Source organism: Centruroides vittatus, unplaced genomic scaffold, assembly GCF_030686945.1.
Source record: "Centruroides vittatus isolate TY-2023 unplaced genomic scaffold, ASM3068694v2 contig_3131, whole genome shotgun sequence".
Lineage (NCBI taxonomy): Eukaryota > Metazoa > Arthropoda > Arachnida > Scorpiones > Buthidae > Centruroides > Centruroides vittatus.
In genome coordinates this window covers 60,730-71,439 of record NW_027122018.1, presented here as the reverse complement: position 1 = coordinate 71,439, position 10,710 = coordinate 60,730, and the positions used below count along the sequence as shown (strand labels likewise).

The following is a 10,710-nucleotide window of genomic DNA, read 5'->3' as shown; positions in this document are numbered from 1 at the left end:
AGGAAAAGGGTCAGTCCGCACTAACGGACATTTGTAAAATTGCTGAGTGTTGTTGGATCAAACAGGCTTGATCTAAGCTCAGTTTGATCCTTGGCCGCGGTGGTGTAGGGTATGGAATCGCCTAGGCAAGCGATTCTCGCCCTGTTTTAATATAACGAACTTTCATAACGGAAGAACCGTTAGAAGGACCGTTAGAAAGATCCGTTAGAAGAACCGTTGAGTTTCAAATCGACGATCGACGGACGATTGGCTGGCGGAAAATGACCGTTGGCCGGACGTTGTGGAACATTCGAATTTGATTGGCAGGGATTCGTACGCCGGACACTATTTAAGAAGTAGTTTCGGCGGGAAGGGATTAGAGTCGTTGTCGAAGTGCTAACTAACTCTCTCTCGTTGGACGTTACGGAAATCTGGGGAAAGTAAACTCCAGTGGTTTAGTACGAACTTGTTCCTGACTCGGAGGTTTTGTTAATTACAAGTCTGTTTGATCGTAAGGAGTTCTTTCGACGAACTTGTACGGGTATAGTCGGTTGTTGTTTGGACTAGTGTTTGTGCATAATTAATTGTAACGCTACTTTGTATCATTTTGTACATTTGTATTATAAATATAAACTTTGTGTTTTGTTAAACCGACTGAGTGGTTATTTTGAACATTACTGGTAGTCTCTGGTCCTGTGGGCCAGCAACTTGAAGACAAGGTGATGTGCAACTTTGTTATGTGTAACACAGATAAAATACTAAAACAATTTTGGGAAATCGAAGAAGTAGAAACCACACAAAAATGTCAGCAGAAGAAACAAAATGTGAAGAACATTTTCAAAAAACTCATCGAAGACAAGAAACTGGACACTATTCAGTCTCATTTCCCTTTAAAGAAGAAAGACCAACGTTAGGAGACTCCAAGCAAATGGCATTTCGTCGGCTTCGGGCATTGGAAAGAAGGCTAGAAAAGGATTCGTACATTCGTACTCAATACAATGATTTCATGAATGAGTATGTGTGAGTTTGCCGACAGGGTGCCGACTATGTCAAGAGGGTCGAGCGGTCGCGAAGGGTCGTATGTGGGCGATCGGCACTGAGACAGACTCTACGGTTACAAGAAACCGTTTATTTGACACGAAAGAAGCTTACAAGATTTCCGCGATCTTGGAAGTTCTAGGTCGGCAGCAGCCTCTGGGTCTTCCTCTCCTTTCGAATATAGTCTCATTTTGAAGGAGTGTCCCTAGGTCGCGAATGGCCAGTTCCCTCGACGACTCCGCGACTCCAGGACGATGCGGTCGACTTCCGTTGATGGAAAGATGTCGATCCGAGGTCGGGAGACGGAGACGAAGATGGGCACCAGACACACACACAACAATAGATCCGTCACTTGGAACTTTCGGGAGAAGAAGCCCTCGCGTCCTTGAATTCTCAGGTTTTATCTGTTTTCCTCCGATTCCGCTTTCCGATTGGTCTCTTCTCGTCACCTGGTGACAATTCGAAACCTTTCGGGGGCGCGGGAGAGGTCAAAATCGAAGTTTAATTCGATTCCCACTCGGAGATAGACGATCTACGTTTCCCCATTGTTCTATTGTTTAAAAGTTCGCGTCGTTTTCTTTAAGAAAAACTATTTCTAACTTCTATTTTTTTTTCCTCTAAAAAAATAATTTTTTCTAAAAATAAATGATTTTAACGCGAATTTCAGTGAGGTTCGGACCTATCCAGAGCCTCACAGAGCTTCCCGCCAATTTAAAATGTCGTAACGGAATAACGACATTTTAGCTGGCAGCTCTGGAAGCTGACAGTCCTTTCTCCCTTTGTTTGCCAAGTGACGTAACAGCGATACTTGTCTGAGAATCCAGCCTTCTCTGGCGCGCGTTCGGTTTCGCGTTACACCAAAGTTTTTTTTTTCGATACATTATTGAATGGTATAGAATATCGTTTACAATTCATCGAAATGTTTGTGTAACATCACATGTCTGTTTATAAGATTGGTTACAAATAATCAAATAACAATCACGGTCATCGAATAATATTTTAACAACATAAATGATCGACAAACTATTTTCTAAAACATGTGAGTTTTTTTTTTTCGTTTTCAGACTGAGCAATTCACATAATCTCAAAATTTTCAGAAAATGGTCTGAAACGGAGGGGGGAGGAATGGAATGTATTCGTGTTCCCTTCCTAATTTTTCGGAACATCTGATTCAGAAATCTGATAACAGGTTCAACGTTTAGTTTGATTCGCCTGTCTCAACCAGAATTGGAACTTGGGAACTTCATAGCCATTTCCGGTGCACGTGTAGCGCGGAGTTCTCTGGATCTAAGTTGAAGACACGTGCTTTTCGAAGCTATGCATCTAGTTCCGTTCCAAGTTTTCTGAAAAACTTCGTCTTTACCATGGGGGTCGAATCTTTTCCATTTTTTTTTTTTTTTTTTTTTTTGTACTGGACCGAAAGAGGATCATGGAGCTTCTGCATTGACGGTGTGCAGTTGTGATCTTGCCAATGTCTTTACGGCCATAACTTCCGGATGTCAGTCTCTTGAACCAGTGACAGTTCTCTATCATCGGTTTTCCGACGCAGATTACCGCTAATCAAGGTCACGCAGTTCAGAGTGTTGTTCCGTAACTTCCGTTTGATCTGGTCAGAGTCTATTCGCAGTCTCGACTGTGACAGGTATGATCAATCATCATGTACGCAAAAAAGGAAAAAATTTTCTGACATTTTGACTATATAAATTACTCAATCTATAACAGAAGTTTTCATCAATGTTTTGATCACGACAAAATTGTTTTCCGATGAGCGCGAATCAAATAGAAGATCATCGTTAAGTTTTCTCGAGAGTGATCAAATCCTCATTCTCTCTAGGACGGACAAAGTGACAATTTTCTGTCATCTATCCTAAGTATGAGAAAATTTTGGAAAGGCGTTGACCAAGGAGATAAGTCGCTTCCCCGACATGACTCTCTTCCCTTGACCAGTGTAGGCTCAATCGTGAGCGCTTCGTAAGGGATGGACAGAACAGTTTACACGAAACAAAAACAATACTATGGCTCCCTTTCGAAATGCACCACGCTCACATTGACTTGAATTCCGATTCGCGACAATTTTAACATTTAAGCACGTTTTTTGCATACATTTTTTTCAGCGACAATTTTTATTTTCAGAAAACGTGAATTCAATTAAAATTAACATTCGCTTTTGTTTTTATGATGATCTCTCCTCTCCAGAATGAAAGTTCATCATTCACAGTTCGCAAAACCGGACCGATAGAAAATAGAGAGTAGGATACCGTAATCGCTTATAATCTTGACCTTAGGTTAAAGTTGCTATATTTTTTTTTGCAATTGACAATCTGCTTGCTTTGCGTCTACCTTGGGACTGAGAAAAGCTAAGCATCTAGTTGCGGTCGCATTGGCCTGTTTCCGGGCTAATACTGTCAGAAAATCCTCTACATAAAGTGCCTGTTCTAAATTTCAATCGACTTCGGATTCGATTTGCCTATTCTGCGATTGATGAAAGAGTATCTACTGAAATAATTAGCCTATATCGCAATGAATACGATGGATTTATAATCGGAACCTGCAACGCATTGGCCTCGATCTCCACTCGACTAGAGATGGCAGAGGGACGTCCTTTTCTCCGTACCAATCGGGCGACAGTGGTTGCATGTTATGAGGTTGTGAAAAGCATTGCAGCGAATTCGGATAGGGGTGTGCGTTTCCTACTTCGCTATTCCCTCGTTCCATGGGTTGTCCTGTTTGTTTATTCTGAATATTATCTTTGCGCACCAGTTATCGGTACTGACAATGTTCGATTATCTAACAATTTTTCCTAAAGTTTTAAACTGTTTAAAATTTTGACCCATCTTTGCACCGAACGCAGATTTCTTATGGAGTTTCACTCTTCCCGAATCCATTAGGTTATTCTCCGCCGTTTCAGCTTCGCGCCTGACAAAACTGTGCATTCTGCTAGTCACTCGTTTCTTCCCTAATGGCTACCTTTAGAGCTTTTGTGAATGAAGCAGTGCCAAGCATCCTGACGCTCAGTTTAATGTTTTTACTTATATTTTGAAAAACTGACCTCGGAACATCTTGCCTACTTCCGCTGCTGGCACTATTTTATAGTGGCGTTTTGTTGCTCGGTCAAGCCTATTTATTCTATCATTGTCGCACCTGCGAGCTTGCGCTTGGTTAACTAAAGCATTTCTGCGGGATCATCCAGCTAAGCTCGATATTTTTTTAAGGGATCGAAGAAGTCATAATACGCTTACTTTCACCGAAGAAAGCAGGTATCATTCCTCTCAAGGCCAATGAAAGAGAACTGCTAACTAACTCGCGAGTTCGCGCCGAAGTGTCTGTCTCAGCATCTATCGTTCCGACCCACCTTTAACTCAATTTCGGGGCGAAATTTTGATGTCGGCATCCTCAACTATAGTGTGGGCCCGCTGAATTTGTGCAAATTCTGCATTTAAAATCCCACTTCTGACACCAGTGTGAGTTTGCCGACAGGGTGCCGACTATGTCAAGAGGGTCGAGCGGTCGCGAAGGGTCGTATGTGGGCGATCGGCACTGAGACAGACTCTACGGTTACAAGAAACCGTTTATTTGACACGAAAGAAGCTTACAAGATTTCCGCGATCTTGGAAGTTCTAGGTCGGCAGCAGCCTCTGGGTCTTCCTCTCCTTTCGAATATAGTCTCATTTTGAAGGAGTGTCCCTAGGTCGCGAATGGCCAGTTCCCTCGACGACTCCGCGACTCCAGGACGATGCGGTCGACTTCCGTTGATGGAAAGATGTCGATCCGAGGTCGGGAGACGGAGACGAAGATGGGCACCAGACACACACACAACAATAGATCCGTCACTTGGAACTTTCGGGAGAAGAAGCCCTCGCGTCCTTGAATTCTCAGGTTTTATCTGTTTTCCTCCGATTCCGCTTTCCGATTGGTCTCTTCTCGTCACCTGGTGACAATTCGAAACCTTTCGGGGGCGCGGGAGAGGTCAAAATCGAAGTTTAATTCGATTCCCACTCGGAGATAGACGATCTACGTTTCCCCATTGTTCTATTGTTTAAAAGTTCGCGTCGTTTTCTTTAAGAAAAACTATTTCTAACTTCTATTTTTTTTTCCTCTAAAAAAATAATTTTTTTCTAAAAATAAATGATTTTAACGCGAATTTCAGTGAGGTTCGGACCTATCCAGAGCCTCACATGTATGAAAATAAACACCACATGTCTGAAGTTGTATCAACTACTGAAGAGTGTTACTATATACCTCATCATTGCGTCATACGAGAAAGCAGCGAAACCACAAAGCTCCGTGTGGTTTTTGACTCCTCAGCCAAGTCATCGAACAATAAATCACTAAATGAACAAATTTGTGTGGGACCTAAAATCTAAGATGATATAAAGTAAAGAATTAATAAAAATTCGTGGCCGGCGTTAATTACATTTAGTAAATATAAATATAATTATGACATACAAAGATAAAAAAAACTTTGCTTTTGTCTTTCTTTTTCGCCGTTCACTCCATCGGCAGTCCTTAGACGATTCACATAATCTCGGAGACGACCTTTCCTTTGAGGCTACAGCCTCCGCAGAACAAATGTAAAATCAGGTAACAGCGTCATCTGGTGTTATCGCCACATTCATAATATAACACTTTTAAAGTAAAGAATTAATAAAAATTCGTGGCCGGCGTTAATTACATTTAGTAAATATAAAACTTTGCTTTTGTCTTTCTTTTTCGCCGTTCACTCCATCGGCAGTCCTTAGACGATTCACATAATCTCGGAGACGACCTTTCCTTTGAGGCTACAGCCTCCGCAGAACAAATGTAAAATCAGGTAACAGCGTCATCTGGTGTTATCGCCACATTCATAATATAACACTTTTAAAGTAAAGAATTAATAAAAATTCGTGGCCGGCGTTAATTACATTTAGTAAATATAAAATATAATTATGACATACAAAGATAAAAAAACTTTGCTTTTGTCTTTCTTTTTCGCCGTTCACTCCATCGGCAGTCCTTAGACGATTCACATAATCTCGGAGACGACCTTTCCTTTGAGGCTACAGCCTCCGCAGAACAAATGTAAAATCAGGTAACAGCGTCATCTGGTGTTATCGCCACATTCATAATATAACACTTTTAAAGTAAAGAATTAATAAAAATTCGTGGCCGGCGTTAATTACATTTAGTAAATATAAAAAGAAAGACAAAAGCAAAGTTTTTTTATCTTTGTATGTCATAATTATATTTTATATTTACTAAATGTAATTAACGCCGGCCACGAATTTTTATTAATTCTTTACTTTAAAAGTGTTATATTATGAATGTGGCGATAACACCAGATGACGCTGTTACCTGATTTTACATTTGTTCTGCGGAGGCTGTAGCCTCAAAGGAAAGGTCGTCTCCGAGATTATGTGAATCGTCTAAGGACTGCCGATGGAGTGAACGGCGAAAAAGAAAGACAAAAGCAAAGTTTTATATTTACTAAATGTAATTAACGCCGGCCACGAATTTTTATTAATTCTTTACTTTAAAAGTGTTATATTATGAATGTGGCGATAACACCAGATGACGCTGTTACCTGATTTTACATTTGTTCTGCGGAGGCTGTAGCCTCAAAGGAAAGGTCGTCTCCGAGATTATGTGAATCGTCTAAGGACTGCCGATGGAGTGAACGGCGAAAAAGAAAGACAAAAGCAAAGTTTTTTTTATCTTTGTATGTCATAATTATATTTTATATTTACTAAATGTAATTAACGCCGGCCACGAATTTTTATTAATTCTTTACTTTAAAAGTGTTATATTATGAATGTGGCGATAACACCAGATGACGCTGTTACCTGATTTTACATTTGTTCTGCGGAGGCTGTAGCCTCAAAGGAAAGGTCGTCTCCGAGATTATGTGAATCGTCTAAGGACTGCCGATGGAGTGAACGGCGAAAAAGAAAGACAAAAGCAAAGTTTTTTTATCTTTGTATGTCATAATTATATTTTATATTTACTAAGATGATATATTTGAAATCTTACTTTGTTTCCGTACGTGGAAGATTGCTATATCGGCAGACATAGAAAAGATGTTCAGACAGATATCTATGAACAATGAAGATAGAAAATCGCAACGCATTTTGTGAAGATCATCACCAGAATTGCCAGTGAAAGAATATGAACTGAACACAGTAACGTACGGTACCACATCTGGTCCATACTTAGCTACAAGGACCTTGAAACAACTGTCGATCAATGAAAGAGAACATTTTCCTGAAGCGTCAACAGTGGTTGAACGTGACTTCTACGTGGACGATTTAATGACAGGTAGAGACGAAGTCCAGGAGGCAGTTTATTTGTGTCAACAGCTTACAGAGATGCTAAATAAAGGACAATTTTATCTTCGCAAGTGGATCTCGAATGACAGGACAGTGATATCAGCCTTACAACAATCTGAGAGCACTGACAATCATCGCATTAAGGTATCTAACTTAACGAAGGCCTTAGGTCTTAATTGAAACACTAAGGAAGATATATTTTACTTCGTGTTGTGCAAATTCTCTAGTCAACCACCTACAAAGCGTACTGTAATTTCAGACATCGCACGACTAGTTGATCCATTGGGTTGGTTAGCACCAGTCACAATCAAGGCCAAAATGATGCTCCAACGCCTTTGGACAATTGGAACACCATGGGATGAATTGTTACCTACAGTTATTGCAGAACGATGGAAGGGCTTTAGGGCTGAACTTCAAACGTTAACAGAAATAAAAATACCACGTCATGCTATTGACAGAAAATATCCACTTCAACTGCATGGGTTTGCTGACGCATCTGAACGAGCTTATGCTGCTGTCGTGTACAGCAGGCAACAAATTCAAGGAGAAGTTGTAATCAAGATACTCTGTGCCAAAACTAAAGTGGCTCCATTGAAGGTTGTGACTCTTCCTAGATTAGAACTCTGTGCTATACAACTCTTAGCTAAGCTAATGCATCGAGTGAATCAACAATTGCAAATAAATAGAGAAAACATTTTCGCTTGGTCAGATTCAACTATAGCTTTGTCTTGGATTAAAAGTGAGCCTAGAAATTGGAAAACTTTCGTGGCAAACCGAGTAAGTGAGATTCAGACTTATCTTTCTCCACAACACTGGAAGCACGTTAAATCCAAAGATAACCCTGCAGACTATGCGTCACGTGGGCTTAACCCAGCTACGTTAAACTCATGTGATCAATGGTGGAATGGACCAAGGTTTCTTTACGATGAGGAACTAACTTGGAAGGTAAATACAATCAATTATTGTGATGTTGACGAAGAAAGAAAGACAGCGGTCGCTTTCACAGGCAAAACTGATACTGAAGATCCTTTGAATATAAGAAAGTCATCTTCATGGTTAAAACTTCAACGCATCCTTGCTTATTGCAGAAGATTTATCAACAACTGTAAGAAAGAAAAGAAATATAGACAAATAGGACAGTTAACTCCAACAGAAACAAAACATTCTGCGATCTGCATTGTTCGACATGTACAGCAGGTTTGCTTTAGAGATGTTTTTGAAGCAATTAAAACAAATAACTCAAAACACAGATTACGCGCACTCGTACCGTTTGTTGATGAGCAGTGCTGTCTTCGAGTTGGAGGCAGATTGCATAATGCAAATATTAGTTTTGATGCAAGACATCCACTACTGTTACCAGAGAAACACCACCTCACAAAAATCATCGTGCAATATTTTCACAGGTTGCTGCTTCATCCGAGCATTAATCTCTTGATAGCTCAAATTAGACAACTGTTCTGGATTCCGCATACTCGAACTTCAGTAAAGAGGTATACTAAAGATTGTGTGGCTTGTTTTCGAGATCGAGCTTCGGAAGAAAGTCAACAAATGGGTGTCCTTCCACAATATCGTGTTCAGCAACTGCGACCTTTTTCGAAGGTTGGAATAGATTACGCAGGACCATTTCCTATTAAAGTGTCACATGGAAGAACAACAAAACACTGGAAATCATATTTAGCGTTATTTATCTGCATGGCTACAAAGGCAGTCCATCTTGAGGTCGTAAGTGACTTGACAACTGCAGCCTTTATAGCAGCTTTAAGAAGGTTTACTTCAAGAAGAGGTAAGCCCACTGATATATTTAGTGACAATGGCACAAACTTTGTCGGTGCTAACAATGAGCTTCGGGAGTTACTTCAATTTTTGAATAAAGACAGTACTAAACAGGAAGTTATTTCAACTAGTTGTAATCAAGGTATAAGCTGGCACTTTATTCCTCCTCATTCCCCACATTTTGGCGGATTATGGGAATCAAATATCAAATCTGCTAAGAAGCATATGAGACGAATCATAGGCAATCAAATTCTTACTTATGAAGAATTAACCACCGTATTTTACCAAATCGAAGCTTGTTTGAATTCCCGACCTCTGACACCAATCAGTGAAGATCCAAATGAACTAGCAGCATTAACTCCAGCGCACTTTCTTCTTGGGGAAGCCCTAACTTCTTTACCAGAACCTGATCTTCAGCATATTAAACTGAATCGATTATCCCGATGGCAGTTACTCCAGCGCATGGTGCAAGACATTTGGAAACGTTGGCATTTGGAGTACCTGAGCCAACTACAAAATAGACCAAAATGGGTAGAAAAAAGAAGAAACCTACAGTACAATGATTTAGTTCTTGTCAAAGAAAAGAATATCCCACCTACAAAGTGGATTTTGGCCAGAATTATAAGAACCCACCCTGGCAAGGACGGACATGTCAGAGTCGTCGACATAAAAACAAAGGACGGAATATTTACTCGAAACATCAATCAGCTATGTAGATTGCCTGAAAACTCAAGTAATCTTGAAATCTAGGGATTTCAAGGTGGGCAGGATGGATGGTGCGGTGATGGATGTCGCCACCCCGCGGATATTGTGTTTTTTTTGTTATTTTTTCACATTTATGTTTTGTAAATTTATTACTGTTTGAATGCTCAATAATTTAATTTTATCTAGTTTTATACATTTTCTACAACTGTAACCACTGTTAAATTATTAATAAATGTGTCTCATAACTCTCGTGAGAAAAGGCGAGACGAGAAATAGTATGGTGACTGTTAGTTAAAGCAAATTTAGTCGTGTCTTTTTTTGCAGAAACGAGAAGCATAAACACAAAGATCATTTATTACATAACACTTAATTCATGATGTGTTAATAGCACATTTATTTTGTAAGATCTATCAAGAGAAATGTATCTATTCATTCTAATTGCATCTAATAATTTATAAATTAAATGAAATTAAAAAGAAATATCCATGGCATACTTCAGGACGGGCAAAGCTTGTCACAATAGGAGCCATACACTGCCTATCGGAAATACTGAAGAGACACAACCTCTTTTGGAATACCTATTGGAGAGCTGTATCCTCTTTTTATAGTATTTTAAATATTTATAATGTAATTATCACTGTTACTTTACTTTATTCACCATTTAACTCCTTCGACTTTATGAATTTGACCTAAGCTTGTTCGAGATTAAGTTGCAAGTTTCACTTACAATTTCTGTGTATATTACACTATATAATAGTCAGAAAACTTATAAAAATATTATACTGTGTATGTGGAAGTAGTAATAAGGTTTTAAATGAGCTGCATGCGGCCCTCCAGCCGTAGTTTGACATATTTAATCAAGTCTAATCACTTCGATCTTTTAATAATTACAGAATAAATTTTGCAAATGTTT

The 10,710-nt window shown here is 39.5% G+C and overlaps 1 protein-coding gene across 1 annotated transcript; it reads left to right on the top strand.

The window, feature by feature from the left end:
- Window positions 1-781: 781 nt before the first annotated feature.
- On the top strand, window positions 782-9,947 carry LOC136973324 (uncharacterized). The gene is made up of 4 exons (XM_067268057.1): window positions 782-993; window positions 5,165-5,361; window positions 7,003-7,123; window positions 7,499-9,947. Exons 1-4 carry the CDS (start codon window positions 782-784, stop codon window positions 9,840-9,842), a joined length of 2,874 nt encoding a protein of 957 aa, XP_067124158.1. The 3' UTR covers window positions 9,843-9,947.
- Window positions 9,948-10,710: the final 763 nt, after the last annotated feature.

Coding starts and splice junctions, on each gene's coding strand:
- LOC136973324 (XM_067268057.1), top strand. CDS start 782: ATGTCAGCAGAAGAAACAAAATGTGAAGAACATTTTCAAAAAACTCAT. Junction 994..5,164: donor TACAATGATTTCATGAATGA/GTATGTGTGAGT, acceptor CGCGAATTTCAG/TGAGGTTCGGACCTATCCAG. Junction 7,124..7,498: donor AGAAAATCGCAACGCATTTT/GTGAAGATCATC, acceptor AGGTCTTAATTG/AAACACTAAGGAAGATATAT.